The 16,720-nt window shown below is 44.8% G+C and overlaps 3 protein-coding genes across 6 annotated transcripts; 1 reads left to right on the top strand and 2 right to left on the bottom strand.

Moving 5' to 3' along the window:
• Positions 1-729: 729 nt before the first annotated feature.
• On the bottom strand, positions 730-6,620 carry LOC101782268 (adenylate kinase isoenzyme 6 homolog). 4 transcript variants are annotated; one of them, XM_022823489.1, is made up of 6 exons: positions 6,004-6,619; positions 4,037-4,182; positions 3,790-3,949; positions 3,144-3,208; positions 2,806-3,045; positions 730-1,316 (listed from the first exon to the last, which is right to left on the bottom strand). In XM_022823489.1, exons 1-5 carry the CDS (start codon positions 6,211-6,213, stop codon positions 3,039-3,041), a joined length of 588 nt encoding a protein of 195 aa, XP_022679224.1. In that variant the 5' UTR covers positions 6,214-6,619; the 3' UTR covers positions 730-1,316; positions 2,806-3,038. The 4 variants fall into 4 exon arrangements, with proteins under 4 accessions (XP_022679224.1, XP_022679225.1, XP_022679223.1 ...); XM_022823490.1 differs by lacking the exon at positions 3,144-3,208 and having other exon boundaries at positions 858-1,316; XM_022823488.1 differs by lacking the exons at positions 730-1,316; positions 2,806-3,045 and having other exon boundaries at positions 3,054-3,208; positions 6,004-6,620.
• Positions 6,621-10,604: 3,984 nt separating this feature from the next.
• On the bottom strand, positions 10,605-11,705 carry LOC106804509. Its single transcript, XM_014805780.1, has one exon. The coding sequence runs from the start codon at positions 11,703-11,705 to the stop codon at positions 10,605-10,607; it is 1,101 nt and encodes a 366-aa protein (XP_014661266.1).
• A 3,315-nt stretch (positions 11,706-15,020) lies between these two features.
• LOC101753001 (F-box protein At5g07610) lies at positions 15,021-15,716 on the top strand. The gene has a single exon (XM_004986249.1). It carries the CDS (start codon positions 15,021-15,023, stop codon positions 15,714-15,716), a length of 696 nt encoding a protein of 231 aa, XP_004986306.1.
• The last annotated feature ends 1,004 nt before the right edge of the window (positions 15,717-16,720 follow it).

The following is a 16,720-nucleotide window of genomic DNA, read 5'->3' as shown; positions in this document are numbered from 1 at the left end:
CAAAAATCTAGGAACAAACAAAAGTCGACCCTGGAAACGGTACGGATGTTCAAATAACATAAACATGAGCATTTTATAAAATGTACTAAAATATCCAATCCATTTTGATAGTTAAAGTGTGTTCCTTTGCAAAACCAGAACATAAATGGTGCCATAACAACGATTGATCTGTGATATGGAGTTGTAAATTTGCAAAACTGTTGTTGTGATGTTCAGCAGTGGATTTCTTGTAACATCACTTGTGCAGAAGTGGGCATACCAAAAGTTTAATTCTGAAATTTTAACAAGTAATAATTGTTCCTTCTCAGAGCTCGCTACTTCAGCCTGCTAAAGAAAATTAAATGACACTTTTTAGTGATATCTGACAAAATATTCAAGTAAGCAATATGATTGGCAACCCATTAGTCAATGCTTGAAATCATAAACTGCGTCGATGCTTACCACTTCATCACTCTATAGTTTGGTCTTGAGAAGATATTCCAGCCTCCGTTCCTAAATAAGAGAGTCTTTTAACTTACGATCAAAGAAACAAATTGAACTTCAATGGCCACAACAGAAATGGCACTTACCATCAACTTCCTCATTTTGTTGCAAGCTACTTAGTAGTTTCGTGATCAGATGTTAGCTAAAGTCTTATCAAATAACATGTGTTGTGCATTCTTAAACAGGAACACAGGATAACATCAAAGCTTCCTTCATACCTGTTGAAACATGGTCTGTTGCACAAGGTTATTAATGTGAGGAATTAATATTGACAATGAAACTGAGCTATTTCAGTGTTCGTTCAGCTGATTAGGGTTACATGGTAACATGGAAGCACTGTTTTTTAAAAAAAAAACACGAATAAGTGAAGTCACCTTCCGCAAAAAAAAATTTAGAGTCAAGGTTCTCCCGCTTTATTTCAAGGAAACAAAGCAACATAGGTCTTGAAGCGTATTCGTGGCGCGCCCGTCTATTTCGACATCGAGATCAAGGTCATCTAACACCATATTACACACACTCCTCATAATGTAGCTTGTCAGATCATCAGCATTCAGCTCGAGTGTGCTAGCCCCGATATCCCTGCTCCTCTCCTGTTGATTGGCACCTCTGCATCCCCCATCCAATACTCCCAAACCTGACAGCTCCCGCATCTGGGAGTGTGAGGTTTCTGAGTGTCCATTGGTTAGGCGTAGAGGTTGATGAATCTTCATGTTCAAAGCTTCCAACACCAGCTCCATTTCTCCCAAATGACCATCTTCGCACAGAATTAGCCAGCTTTTCAATGTTCTGACTAGCTTGATCAGCAGTTTCTTCTCGTTCACCCATTGCTTTCCCTGAAAACATAGCTCATTGCGTGACTTCCATAAGCACCACATCAATGCAGCGAAACATACATTTAACACACAGTTCTTTCTATTACTCACCCACCATCTGGCTACTGATTCAAAATCAGTGCCCAACTGCATATCAAAAATTTCAGCCATATGACTCCATAGAGTTTTGGCTACACAGCACTCGAGAAAAGATGATGCACAGTTTCTGATTCATTGCAAAATAAGCAATTCAAGTCTGCAATTTCCTTTCTTTTAGCAAGGTTGACCCTTACTAAAGTTTTGTTGTTAGACAACAGCCATAGGAAAATGTGAATTCTAGGTGGAACATTTAGCTGCCATATAGAAGGGGTAAAGACAGGCTGCACGCCTCTAAAACTGATGCTTTTATACATTGCTTGCACTGAAAATTTACTACTAGACTCAAACGACCATATAATGGCATCACAATCATCTACATAAGAAATAGATTCCGCAATGGCGATTAGCTCCAGCCACATATGCATCAATCTGGGGGTAACTCTTCTCCTAAATGAGATTCTTAGCTCAGAACCATCCCAGACTTCCGCTATGCTAACATTCTTCTGTTCCGCAATAACGTAAAGTTCCCAGTACTGGATGGCCAAGCTAGAGCTGCCAAACCAATGGTCCTCCCAAAATCTAATTGACTTACCATCACCAACTTTCCACCTTACACCCGTTTTAGCTGCTTTACAAGCCCATAAGACGCCTCTCCAAAATGGAGAGTTTCCGATTTCAGGGCAACAGAAGATATTAGGGTTCTTTGTATTGTACTTGTGGTCCACAACTTTTTCCAAATCACATCTTTGCTTAACTGGTATCTATTAATCCAGGAAGCAAGCAAGCAAAGATTTAGATTACTAAGGTCAGGGATCCCCCATCCACCATGTTCTTTCCTCTGAGCTATGCTTTGCCAGTTGGCTAGATGGTATTTATGCTAACCCTCCCTGTCATTCCATAAGAAATTGGCCATTTGAGAGTTAATACTCTCTATTGGCCTTCCGCAAAATTCATAATAGGTATCTTTATTTAATCCGTGACCAACATTGCAGTGTTCGCAAATAACCAATAGAATGACAGAAAAAAAAAATCTACCTCATGCAATAATGCCAGTGTTCTGAAGGGTTTGCAAATTGTTTATTGACTGTAAAACTGATCTGTAAGGAGCTAACAATTACCGATGATAGCAAGAAAACAATGGTTAATTCAGAGTGAAGAAACTCAACAATGCTAAACCTTTCAAGTATCCATCGATATATATGATGAACCAAAATTGAGCAGTAATAGCAGGAGCCAGAGGTACAAGATTTAATCCATACTGGTAATTCTAGGGCTTGTATCCCATTTCAAAAGTTAAAAAACGCTAAACAGGATATAAAGTAGTTTAGTTTTCTCAACTAAAATGAAAATTATTTTACTTCCATTTCAGGGGAATTAGACAAAGCAATCATGAGGGGAAAAAAGGTTATACCATGGCTTAGCATTGACCGAACAATCACTTGCGCTAGCAGATTTTCTTAGAAGTGAACCCAACACAAGATCGTTTCATTATGAAAAATACTTTAGAGCACATCCTGTAGCACCTCTCTGATGCTGATGCTATCCATCGCATGGTCCACACCTTTAACCCGTTGCGACATGCCGACCTGCACAATGGTTAGTACGTCGAAGCAGTCTGCATGGTGTGGACCATGTCGCCACTGGTCAATACCTGAAGCAAGCAGCATAGTTATCATTCAGACTGTATCTTTGATGGGAGGGGAAGGAAAAATTTGTGTCTTCTGAGGAAGCAACTCTATCTGAACATACAGGCACTTGCAAATCGCGCATAGCAGATCCAGCCAAAGAATAACATGAACCTGCAGGCTGCAGCCCTAAGCATAAATCATCAAAAGGAGCAATTGAGACAATTTGTAATGCAGATGGCATACAAACATAATCTCTATGCTCTGTAATCTAACATCAAACGTCATGCTTGAGAAATACACATCTTCTACAAAATTTTGATTCAGTCTTGTGCACCACCTAATAAAACCATAACACTCGTGAATATTTAAGTTTGGATATAGAGCTGGAAGAGTTAGAAACAAAAAGTATTCAATAAAAACAAACACTCCAAGCCTTCAACGGAAAACTAGCAAATTTAAGCTTTACAATAATTGCCAGTGAGCAGAATATCTGTTTGGATTTTCAACATAAAGCATATAGGTTTAACAGGTCAACATAAAGCATATAATTCTTTTCGGAGGCAGCACTTCCCCTAGCAGACCATATAGGTTTAACAGGTCAACTAGCTCATCAGGATGGTCTCCAGTTGTTAAAACAATACAAGTCAATACACAGAGGATATGCTCGAAGTCAATAACATTTCTTTTTGGAGGCAGCACTACCCCCAAGGGCACCACATAGGTTTAACATGTCAACTAACTCATCAGGATGGTCTCCAGTTGTTTACCCAGTCTGTCAATGTACCCACGTTCCTACTAATATCCTCCACATTGTCGCTTCGCAAGGGCATCACAATGTCCTCTTTGTAGCTCTCCCTCGCTTCCTCCAGGAGCACTTGGAAGATCTCGCACTCTATGTTGTTTGAGAGCTTGGAACCCGTATAACCTCTGCGAATAAGATTCTGTCAGACATAATGACCGTGGCATGTCAGTTGTTCTGAATGAGTGGTTCCATAGAAATTCCACTTGAATTACCTGCTGGTCAAGCGATCATGCAGAATTGAGTTGTCAGTCTGGAGCACAACTACTAGGTCAAACCAACGCTCCGGAAAGAAATCGCATCCATGGTAATCTACCAGTATACCACCTTCTTCCATCATGTCCTCAAGCTCGTCGCAGACCTGCAACCAAGAATATAGCAACCATTAAAAGCCTATCCAACAGCAGAAATAAGGAACACTGACAGTGTTCTAAGTGAACTTCAGTAAATCCCAAATGGGAACATGGAGTCCCGCAGGCACCACAGGCGCCATGTTCACCAGCATGTAAATAAACAGCATGACAAATATGTAGCAAAGTAAGCCCCAAAATGGATGATGTTGAACAGGGGAGGCAGTCGCTACATCACACTAACAACTGGCCAGTCACTTGTTAGTTACGCCCATAATAAGAATGTCGCACATAAAAGCATCTCCATCTTTATAAGATCAACCAACCATAAATGCAATATGGCAATACATGTCACAACTGCAACACAAGAGTTACCCATAACCTGTGTGCAATTTATAACAACATTTGTTACAGTTGTATATATTAGAACCACTTTAAGAGGGAATCGTCAAGAGAACATAAAATAAATGTACATGGATCAACTAATGCCAGTGTTGGGAAAGAAGATCCTCGCTCAGATGCTGTTCTGGAGCTAGGATGTATGTCCACGAAGTAGACTCATGCTAGCCTCAAGGAAGAAAAAAACTAATCCAGAAGAGCACCATCCACAGTAAGAATGGAGTGATTCCATGAGGAATGTTGCACTAGTGGATCGTGCCTTCTTCCTGAATACCAGTATCAGTCAAGCCATAGACAGACATCCCAGGTCTACAACAATCATCAATAACAAACAGGATAACTTACATGCTCTAAGATCATTAGTTAACCCTGTACAAAAGGTAGTAGCATGACTAGCCTTATATTACAACTACCTACAGATGGTATTATACAAGGAACTTACACATATAGACTCAGTTCCAGGTGATCGTTGTTGTAGAGCTAGGATGTAGGTCCACAAAACAAAACCATGTTAGTTTCAAGAAAAATTTAGTCTAGTAGAAGAGCACCATCCACACAAAGAATGCAATAGTTCCATGTGGATGTTGCACTAGTGGAATGTGTCTTCTTGAATGCCAACATCAGTTGAGCCATAGACAGACATCCCAGGTCTACAACAATCATCATCGGCAAACAGGATACTCTGCTGTAAATTCATTCGGAATTAAGAAAATAACTTATCAATTAAGACCTGACCAAGAGAAGATAACAGAGACTAACTAATCCGAACTTGATGACTTCTACCATTGCCCTGGCTTGTTGCTGCTGTGTCCTTGCCTGGCTGGCAGCTAAGATGCCAAGTGAACATGATACACTCATTGTTATAAACAAGCCTAAAATATGTGAATCAATTTCATTGTTGTAGGAAAAATTACCACCTTGGTAAACCTCTGAGACAAATGAGAGATGAGACTTCAGACCTATTTATCCAGTGTATGCATCAATCAATTTAACATGGGATTTTGTTTGTTACAGGAGCATACAAAATGTCTCGAATCTACCTGTTCTGACAGGTGATCAAGATTTCAGAATGACCAGCTAACCATGGGCGAGGCCCTGTTTCTCAAATGGCGCCTAGCTAAAGCAGTAATGCTAGCCTGGAAATTTGCCCTGTTGTTGGGCATACGACATTATTACAAAACACATATACAAAATTATTGCATCTTAAAAGCTTAACACGGAAGGCATAAAAACAATACAAGGCACAGCGCAAATCAACCCCAGAATAACCACCAATTTTCAGGATCCACGCATAAGAAATCAGATATTTCCGCTCTATTTTTAATTTAATCTACGCGGGAAATGACGAAATTACGGTACAGATTACACGATTCGATGAACACAGGAGCCAGGACTGGGAGAATGGGGGATTAGCGGCGGAGGTGGAGGCTTACCAGGTCCTCGTTGATGACGTGGCACTCGAGGTCGTCGTCCCAGCCGTCGTGGAGGCTCTTCTCGCGGACGAGGTCGCCGATGTTGACGTGGCGGAGACCCGCAGCTTCAGAGAGGAGGGAGCACGTCGTCGTCTTCCCCGTGCCCGGAGTCCCCGTCACCAACACGTTCGGCCGCGAGCGCCGGGAGGCGCCGCCGTTCGCCGCCGCCATCGGGAGAGCAGGGTTTTAGGTTTCTTTCTCTCTCTAAAACTGATGCGAACGCCTTTATACGGGCCCCCTGCCAGACAGAGAGGTAGGGAGGGAGGAGCACCACGGTTGTGGGCTGGGCTTGTGGCAGTAGGATCCCACGGGTGAGTAGGGAGGCCCGAGGTGCTCGTGGGATTCAGATTTGTTCTATGCCCCTGTCTGAACCGCCTGCGAATGGAATAGAATCTGCAATCGGTTATTCAAGAAGCAATCTGTTTCCAACCAGTTGACACCCGCCCATCTCTTATCTTACAGTCCCCTAAACAGCCCCGAGACCCAGCCCATTCATCGCCTTTCAACAGATGCGGCGATTTCTGCATCTAAACATGTCAAACAAGCGCAATCCTACCGCCACAAGACGAACATCATTCCGTTCAACATAAGCAGACAGCATCATAGGGATTGAATCGAATAAAAAACCAAATCTACGCGCCCAGACGACGGATCCGCCAGGAGTACGGAGTATTATGCTTGGAACCCTCCAGATCCCACCAGACAAGTTGGAGTGAAAAGTTTTCACACCTCAAAGAAAAAAAAGATGGAGTGTTTTCAGGTCGTTTCTTTCTGAACTGAAAATGAAGAATTGAGCTGTTATTCGTGGAACATTCTTTTGTTATATACTCCGTAGTAATTTGTTTTACAACGTGATTAAAGAAGTTTGTCTTAGCTAGTTATTCACGAGGCCAAACAGACAAAAGGGGCATAGATGGAGTACGGTACCAACCTATATAGCTCGAAAAATTCATCACTAGTTCAAATTTTCCACAAGGATTGAATTTCACTAAGCAGTAGCATGCACATATCCAAGTATATGATTTTTTTCCTTCAAACATCGGCAAAAGTGATAGATTTAAGGTCTGATCTTTAAAGTTGGAGTTGACGCACTAATTTAACATCCAATAAGCAAGATGGACTAAATTGAGATATATATGTGATATCTTTACCTCTTACTGTATAGTTGTAATTATCTAGTTTTATATTGCAACGGAAAATGGTAATAAAGTGTTTGATTTGCGTTCAAAGTCTTGCTTGTTGCTTACATGCCTCAACTCAATCTGTCATCTATCTATTTATACTATTTCTATATATATACTATAAAGATTGAAAATAATTGAAACTTTTTTACTCAGACTGGGTCCACCATACCCCTCACGCCAGTCCCACTTGTCATGCATTTGAAGGAGAGGATAAGGTGAGGAGCCATAAAAATTGCGAGATAGAAAATATTTTTGCTAAGAAAAACGAATTATTTTTTCACCTACCTCTTTCCTACCCACAGCTGTACCCGTACCGCGAAAATTATTTATCCGCCGCAAATGCTCCGCCGCCGCGCTGCCCCTACTGCCACGCACCCATGCTCCAGCACCGTCCCCCCGCTTTCCCCACCCACAGCGCGCCGCTTCCCCGCTCGCCACCAAGTCCCTCGTCTTGTCCCATATCGCGGCGGGCCGCATGGACGAGGCCGAGGATGCTTTCACGGCCGTCAAGAGCCCTGATGTATTGCTCCACAGCATCATGGTCCCGACGCGAGCCTCGCTTGCAGCCTACCGCGCCATGCATGTTGCCGGCGTGCTCCCCACCTTGCCCATCGTCGTCAAGTGCTGCGGGCGCCTCGGCACTCTCGAAGAGGGCCGCGCGGCGCATAAGGCCGTGAGAAAGCTCAGCCTGGGCACTGACGTGTACCCGAGCAACTCTCTCATCGCCTTCTACGTCAAGCTCGACCTCGTCGGGGTCGCCGAGAGGGTGTTCGGCGGAATGCCGGTGCGGGACATCATCTTTTGGAACACGCTGATGGATTGGTACGTGTCCAACGGGATGGGGACGGTAGCACTGGCCTACTTCCAGGAGAGAAGAAAGACGCACTGCAAGTGCAGCATGACAGTGTTGGGATAATAGCTGCCATTAGACACAGGTTGGAGCAGGTTGTCAAGGTGGGGAACTTATCTTCTTGACATGTACTGCAAATGTGGTGATGTTGTATCTGTTGAGAACGTGTTTGCAATGATGCCATTGAAGGATCTTGTGCCGTGGAGGAGGTTCTCTGAATGAGCAGCCCGTGGATGCATTTGCTTGTTTCATGAAAATGGGAATAGAGGGGTTTCAGGCGAAGGGTTCACTGCTATCAATTTGCTTGTCATCTGTGCTCAAACTGAAAAAGTTTGGAGAAGATGCTTTTGAAACTGCTCTTCTGGAGATGTATGGAAAAGTTGGTAAAGTGGAATCGTCCAAAAAGTATATATTTAATCAGATAACAGACAAAACTCTGGTATCATAGAATAATATGATTTATGTGCAAAATCTTAAATGAAGTTGATGTAGTTATCAAAATCTCATATATGGATCACAAAAGGTATGTGAAAATCCTGTCTCATGGTTTATGGTCTATATACATAGATATATAATTTTTATTTAATATATACAAAAAGTATTCTACATCTAATAATATTTTTATTGATTCCTAAAATTAAGATCTTTGCATATGTGATTATAAGGTGGTGGAATCATGTTGATGCCTTCTCTAGATACTTCAAGATGTTGACTTTAAGAAGAAGATGTGATTTTGCAATTAATTCTAAATTCTTATTTATCAGATTTTTTAAACAAATTATGTGCGTGTCGCACGTGCATCTATGCTAGTTGAAAGAAAAAAGTAAAATTAGCTACAATGTTGGCCTTTTGTTTTTACAAGCAAATAGATGACTAGGTCATCTACATTCACGTTTTATAAAAAAGGCCAAAAAGACAATTATGTTACAAAGAATAATGTGTTACTTTAAAACTTGTGAATTCCGAATACAAAAGGGGCTTTAATTTCGGCAACCCGTCTTCAGTTCCTTTGTTACACAAAAGGTAAGTTATTCAATGGCACGACCCAGTTAGGCAAAAGGTAAGTTATTCAGATTTGGAAAAGTCCAAAATGAACTTGTTTGGAATTCCCTTGATCGCTGCGCGTGGTGGTTCGGACTAGGAGCAGCAGACCCGGGAGGCGACAGGGAACAGAGATAATGCACGGAATGGCTTACAAAGGACCGAGATTTATAGTTTTGCAATGCATGCAAAATTAGTACAATTCCGATGGCTTTGGCATGAATGGGAGTCCCCGGGGAAAACATGGATTGGAATGGACACTCCATGCGACGACTCTGATCGACGCTTATTCGCGGCTTGCACAGCTATCACAATGGGAAATGGATGCAAAACAAGCTTCTGGCACTCAGCTTGGGAAAGGGGTAACCGACCAAAGGACATTGCGCCCAACATATATAAGCTATCTAGGGGGAAGCATAAAACTCTCGCAGAGGCATTACACAACAATAGATGGGTGACGGACATAAACATCCACGCTGGACTAACAACGCGACACTTACAAGAATTCGTCACACTATGGCGGCTAGTAGGGACAGTGAGCCTCCAAGCACAACACGAAGACACAATCTGCTAGAAATTCACGCCAAATGGACAATACTCAACGGCATCAGCATACAAGGCGTAGTTCTTAGGATCCACTTATGCACCGCACAGTAAAACAATATGGAAATGCTGGGCACCACCGAAATGCAAATTTTTCGCGTGGCTGATACTACAGGACCGGGTTTGGACAGCTGACCGACTTGCGCGAAGGGGATGGCCGCACTCGCCATGTTGTCCTCTATGCCGAGTACAACAAGAGACAGCTCATCATCTCCTGACACAATGCAGATACACCAAACGAATATGGAGTCTTGTTACCACCTGGGCCTCGCAACCCAGTTTACACCCTTCGGAATGGCCACCATCTGCCAATGCTCTTGAGTGGTGGATAAATATGACTACAAGGACAGAAGCTCCTCGGAAAGGAACTTGCTCTATGGGCCTGCTGGTAATATGGGAAATTTGGAAGGAACGCAATCGACGAATTTTCGACCATCAAGGGATGGTCGCAACCTCCCTGCTGGCACAAATCAAAGCGGAAGCAGACACGTGGATTTTAGCGGGGGCGAGAGCACTAGCGCAATTCTTATCCAGAGAGTAATCGTGATAGGAAAAGGAAACCTTGTATCTCTACCGTAAAAATCTGTAATTATCTACTTTCTCAATGAAATAGGCACTATCCCGTGCCCATTCGTTCAAAAAAAAATTAGTACAATTATTATGTGTTGCCCAATAGTACAACGTCGCAGTCCACAATGGACGACGTCCAAAATAGAAAGGAATACACAACACATAACGATAGTGTCCATGAAACTTATAAGAAATTAAAAAGGAATACATAAAGGATAACTCCATGCATGAAACTTCACTAGTGGCACTAGCTTTATGACTCCATAAAACCTAACTGCTTTCCTTTCCTGGAGCTAACAGCTAACTAGAGGGTTTTAATCTCCCTTCCCAGCAACACGGATACGTACTGCGCGTGGGCGCCTCAAGAGGTCAACGACATCAAGGGCCTCTTCGGCGCTTGAGATCTCGGTTTCATCTTTCACGGCACGACTTAAGCGGTTCTCAGGCCACTTGCCTTCCCTGTCCCATTTCCACAGGAGCACCGATATATTGGTCCAGTTGACTACTAGCGCTGCTTGTGGTTGGGTGAGGTGCGTCTCCGTCTCCCACAGGTCGCCGCTAAATGCTTCGCGGATCACTCGGAATCTGAAGGCTTCACTAAACATAATCATGCTCCGAAGCAAGGCGGACTTAAGCTCAGGCAGGGGCGTCGTGCCGTGTCTATGGCGGCCAAGAATTCGCGCCGCTTCTAACGCCGACCTCTTCCCTAGGGGTACCGTGTGCATCTTCTTAAAACCATCCGTTATGAGCTGTGGATATTGCTCGTTCCAGAAATCAGGGTGATTCTTGTCGGTGACGGGATTCAGTACCACGCACCCTGGGAACATGTTCTCGTACCCACGGAAGCAGTGCCAGGTGCCTACGTTGTTCATGAATGCGAGCAGGTACAGGTCGGTGTCGGCGAAGCAGAGCGTCACCCGGTCCTCGTCGGTCTCCCCGCGCAAGGGGACCTTGATCCACCTCCCCGGCGCGGAGCCGTCACCCCCCAGGTCGAGACGCTCGGGGTCCTTGACGCCCAGGAAGTGATGGCCCCTCACTTCCAGCCTCGGGATGACGTCGATGGCAATATTGTAGATTATGCCAAATATCTCGGCGTGCGGTCGCTCCGTAAGATAAAATTCTTCCGTGGTTACGTCAACGGGGACGTAACCACACTGCACGGCATGCGCACGAACGAGAATCATCATCCATACCAGAAGGAGGGTGCTGCCGCCCGTCCTGCAGCGGGGCTGCAAGGACCGCTTCACCCGCGTCTTCTCCTTCTTGCCGGCCGTCGTGCGGCGCTGCAAGGGCCACTTGACCCGGGTCTTCTCGCCCAGCGCCTGCTCCTCCTTCCCGTCCTTGGAGTGCTTGCCGTCCGGCCTCATCTTGGCTCCGTCGTCCCTCGCCTTGTCCTTCGTGATGCCGTCCCTCATCTAGTCGCCGGAGCGGATGGAGGAGTTGGAAGGCACGGAGCGTGAGGTAGTTGAAAGACACGGAGGGTGTGATAGGCTGTTAAAAACAGTGTGACTCACCTTGCTGAGACAGCCAGCTAGCTAGTACATTAATAATGTATTGGTGGGTTTTTTTCCCTTGGCGAACACAACTTTTGATTACTAACACGCGCATTCAGAAATCAGAACAGCATTGTGCAAATTGGTGTGTGTTTGTATTAGTGATTTGACAATGGCACGGCTTGATATCTATCTTTCTTAACCGTCAGTCGATCTCATGGACTGATGCGATTGTAGGTATTTGATTAGATCAGGCCCGCGCTGTGTGTGTTTCGCAAGACCTGAGCAAATCTAACCCGGCCCAATGCCAGCCCACCAAGATAAGGGCATGTTTGGTAGAATTGATTTGGGTTTTTTTTTGGAAAACCAAGGCGCTTCTATCTATCTTATGAAAGACAGTAGATAGGGGAGCCATCTTTCAGCCCACATTCAGCCCATTAATCTCTTATTATCCCCTTACTTCTTTTCTTCCTCGGATCTCAACTACCCGTGGGCCCCACGAAGTAGGACGATTGTGTCGTTGTCAAGAATAGCGGATCAAGACTACGTCAAGTAAATTTGTTTTATGCGCGTAAGGCTCGGATGGTTGCGTGAGAGGACATTTTGATGAAGCTTGACGATGATGAAGCAATGGAATAGTTATCGGGCACGTGAAGGGGAGGATTCAATTTTTGGTTGCAGCGGTGATGGAAAGCTTCCATCGGCTCGGTGAAGAAGACGAAGGGGACTAACGAATCCAGAAAAATGGGTGGATGTTATCAAAAAATCCAGAAGAAGAGATTATGATTGTGGCAATGACTCTTTTCGGTTTTTGATATCGGCTCAGAACTTGAGACAAGAGAAATGAATTTTGGAATATAATATTATATCCCAAAATTGGGCATGTGTTGACACCGGTTTTTAACTAAAGCCAACTGGTGCGGATAAGGTTCTAATAGTCGATGATGGAGAAGCACAGGGCCGCCGATGAAAACACGTTGACCAGAACTAGCCGCCATTGATCAAGATTCCAGAAGCTGATAGAAGACCCGAAGGGATCCGATCCGAAGTGAAACCGACTCCACCAAATAAGGGAAAGCATGGAGATGTATCTTTAGTAGTTTTTAGACATAGTTGTAATAGCTTGTGTCGTATTCGACTAAGATTTTAGCTCGCTCTAGGGTATAAGTATAAACCCATAAGACCTTGTAACAGGACAATCAACAATCAATCAATACAACCATTCGGCGCCACGCCGCCAAAACCCTAGGAGCAGGAGTAGAGTAGTTTCGACGAGTTTCTTCTAGCGCGCAAGGCTGCATCGACTTTGATCTCGGGTGAGCTTGTAAGTACCGTCACCCGATCATTACGACCTCTGTCAGAACTTTCTAAGTTAAGTCTTACGTTCTGATATTGGGTTGTGTGGCTAGTTATCGAGTTATCTTAGATTGCAAGTATAAGTCCCTACGCTTTTGTCGATACTTTGCTTGTTCTCGACGGTTTCTCGCAGTTATCGAACGGCTTAGATCTGGCTAGGTTGTCTTCATCGGCTCCCTTGCCTCGTTTAAATATTTACAGTTATCATATCATATCGGCTGGCAGACTTTGCATGCTTTTATTACTTTACATATGCTAGGTCCGATAGATCTATACCCCTGCCCCTCTCGTATTGTTAACCGCCGGGCCTCTGACGTTAGCCCTCGTACTGTTAACCGCTGAGCCTCTAACATCATCGTGCTATTGTTGAGAGCCGATGCTTCGATCGGGTCTTATCCATATCTCACGGGAGTGCGATGATGTCACTGAGCCGATAGGGGCGCGTGTGAGACCTTGCTGCTGCGAACCTATCTGTTATGACTAACGGGTCAAAGTTGGTGCCCTTTCACCGTGTTGCCTTGTCTAAGTTCAATACACGGTCATGACATTGATTAGGCTTTGTTACCCTAATGTGCCTGTAAGCGGTAGGCAAGAGGTCTTTGGTGGTTGTGCTCTAGTCTTTTATGTTGTCAGATCGAGGTTAGTGCTCTCTGTTACCTTGTCTAAGTTTAATACACTTATCAAGATATTAACTAAAATTTGATTAACATATCTGGCTAGTGTACAGTTATCATTGGCTGGTCCTTATTGCTATGCTCTAATCTCTTAAGTTAGTGGGTTGATTCCAGTGCTCTCTTATTCGTGTTAGCTTGTCTGAGTTCAATACACTTATATTGGCTAGATCCGTTGGCTTATCTTATAAGCGCGTGGCTAAGGAGGGCTACCTTTTTTACTGTTATGTTATAATATTTTATCTTAGCCCATTGGCTGACATAGCCGATAGCCTCACCATCAAGGTTTTATTTATTTATACGGCATGCTTACATTTAATATCCTATCTGTTGTGGTGTTTATTCCAAGAACGCCTACTCATAAGTTTGAGAGGCTTCGTCGCCGATCGACTCAAGAATTTAATATCTACCTTGTCAATTTTCAACGAGCTGATTTGGAGCCTGCACTGGAGTTAAGCAGATCTCCCAAGTCCATCGTGTTGTTCAACGCAAAGTCCAAATTTTGCGTCAACACTGGCAAGCTTCCACAGCACCCTAGCGGCCATGAGATGAGGTGGCGGCCGTGCGAGGAAGATGGATATCGTGCGGCCAGCAGTGACCACACGAATCTCCAACATCAGAAGACCATCCCATCTTCAGAAAAGATGGATAGGTTTTCCGGGTTGTTGATTACTTACTTGTATAGAGCTCCGTGTGGTTTGCGAGATGGGCCAAGCCCATTCCAGTGAAGAAAAACATCGAGGATGGTTGCTTTGGGCGGCCCGTGGTATATGAGCCCGAGCTGCCTGTGACTGGTGGGCGAGAATGAGATTGCTTTGGGCTGCCCGTAGGTGATCCAGTGCCGCTGGGCCATGCTTCGCGCGCTCCCAGCCAAGGCCTTCAGCGAGGACAAGCTGAACTACCTCGGCAACCGCCGCCCACACGCAGACAGCAGATCATTCATGCATGATCATACTGGCCGTCTGATGGGCGGCCGCGTAAAGAAAGTTGGAGCCGCGCCGCTCTGCGCCAACCGATTGCAAGGGCAAAGTCGGGCAGAGCTCCAGTTTCCCCTGTCGTTCCGGATTAGGTGTGATGTCGTTCCGGACTCTCTTATCTTGCCGAGTCCGAACGGGCAGGCGCCCAGGCCCTCTATATTTAGCAAGGAGAGTAGAACGGTACTTCCGTGTTTCCGCGATCCCTTGCCCCGCCACAAACGCGAATCGACGTGATGGGGGACTCGCCGCGGTTGCTTCCAGAAGACGTGCTGGCGGACATCCTAGCCCGCCTGGCGCCGCGCAGCCTCGCCGTCTCGCGCGGCGTCTGCAGGGAGTGGCGCGCCGTCGTCGACGCGCGCTGCAACCTCCTGCCGATCTCGATGGGCGGCTTCTTTATCCTTACGAACGAGTCGGAGACCCCAGAATTCTTCGTCCGGCCTTCGATGGCGCACAAGATTGCCGCAGACCTAGAACACTACCTGAAGATGGACCACTGGTACTATCCCCCAGACATTGCGGATTCCTGCAATGGCCTACTCCTGCTAGAGGATCGCGTGGTCAACCCGGCGACAAGACAATGGGTGCGCTTGCCGCCTTACCCGGCCTTGACTGAGACTGAGAGCAGGGGCAATGATCGGTACCTTGCGTTCGACCCCTCATTGTCGCCTTATTACAAGGTGGTTTCGATCAAAGGACCTCCTTATCGCAAGGATGAACGATCAGAGGGACTAAAATGGCCGCCCTCAGTATGCACGTTACTTATCTACTCATCAAGCACAGGGAGTTGGGAGGAGAGACCGTTTGTCCGTGAAGGCCCCACTATAACTATCGCCGCCAACTTGTGGCCATTTTCTGATCTTGGACGCTCTCATGGTGTCTACTGGAACGGAGCGCTCTACGTGTATTGGAGCGGTTTTAGCATGCGGTAACCATTTGTTCCTCAAATTCGTTCGCTACTTTGGCTTTCTTTTCACTATCTGAACTACGGTTTGCTAACTTATTGCCCGTAACTTGTATTGCAGAATAACCTTGTCCAATGATACATATCAAGTGCTTCCCCTGCCGACCAGTATTAAAACGAGTGAATATTACCAACCTTGTCTTGGAAAGTCAAAGAATGGGGTACATCTTGTGGTAGTTGATGATCAAAAGCAACTCCAGGTTTGGTTCCTCGATGAATTTGGTGGCAAGATGGAGTGGGTATTGAAGCATGACGCCAAACTGCAAGCCGTGAAACTCCCAAAGTACACATACAGACCATGGATTTTACAAGACGGTAACTATAATGACCAAGAAACTACCAACAAAGAACTGGTACAGGAGAAAGAGTTGGATTGGGACTCTGACGACGATAATGACGATGGAATTGGAGAATGGGGTGAAAAATGCTCCTGCAAGAGTATTGAAGTATTTGGATTCCATCCTTACAGGGAGATTATCTTCTTGCTTTTGTGGAGTTCAAGAGTCGTGGCATATTATTTTAATAGCTCCAAGATTCAAGATTTGGGAGAGTTACACATTAAACATCCTTATCAAATCATCAGTGCTACTTTCACATATACACCTTGTTGGGTTGGAGAGTTGTTGGGAAACAACTCGACAAATTGAAAACTTGTGTAGTACTGAGGATTGGTATGTGCAGGGTGTGTAAATCTGCTGCTACAGTCGATTATATTGTAACTAGTTTGGGTCGGCAATCCAATCTTTTATACATTCTTTTCATTTGAGTTCTTTTTTCTTAGTAATCCGAGTTCGTTCCAAGTTCTTGTTGGAACGGAGTGTCGTCCGGGAATAATTTGTTTAGAAACTTGTAAGTATAAAGAATTGATATGTACAGGTCACGTGAATCGGCTACTAGTCTCGATTGTAAAACTGGATGGTCACCAAAAGCAACCTCTTTTTTTTTTAACAGGAGGGTATGCCCCAGCTGATT

This window comes from Setaria italica, chromosome IX (genome assembly GCF_000263155.2).
Source record: "Setaria italica strain Yugu1 chromosome IX, Setaria_italica_v2.0, whole genome shotgun sequence".
Lineage (NCBI taxonomy): Eukaryota > Viridiplantae > Streptophyta > Magnoliopsida > Poales > Poaceae > Setaria > Setaria italica.
This window is presented reverse-complemented; position numbering and strand designations above follow the sequence as displayed.

Coding starts and splice junctions, on each gene's coding strand:
- LOC101753001 (XM_004986249.1), top strand. CDS start 15,021: ATGGGGGACTCGCCGCGGTTGCTTCCAGAAGACGTGCTGGCGGACATC.
- LOC101782268 (XM_022823488.1), bottom strand. CDS start 6,213: ATGGCGGCGGCGAACGGCGGCGCCTCCCGGCGCTCGCGGCCGAACGTG. Junction 4,183..6,003: donor ACGTCATCAACGAGGACCTG/GTAAGCCTCCAC, acceptor TCTTGGTTGCAG/GTCTGCGACGAGCTTGAGGA. Junction 3,950..4,036: donor CATGATCGCTTGACCAGCAG/GTAATTCAAGTG, acceptor TCTTATTCGCAG/AGGTTATACGGGTTCCAAGC.
- LOC106804509 (XM_014805780.1), bottom strand. CDS start 11,705: ATGAGGGACGGCATCACGAAGGACAAGGCGAGGGACGACGGAGCCAAG.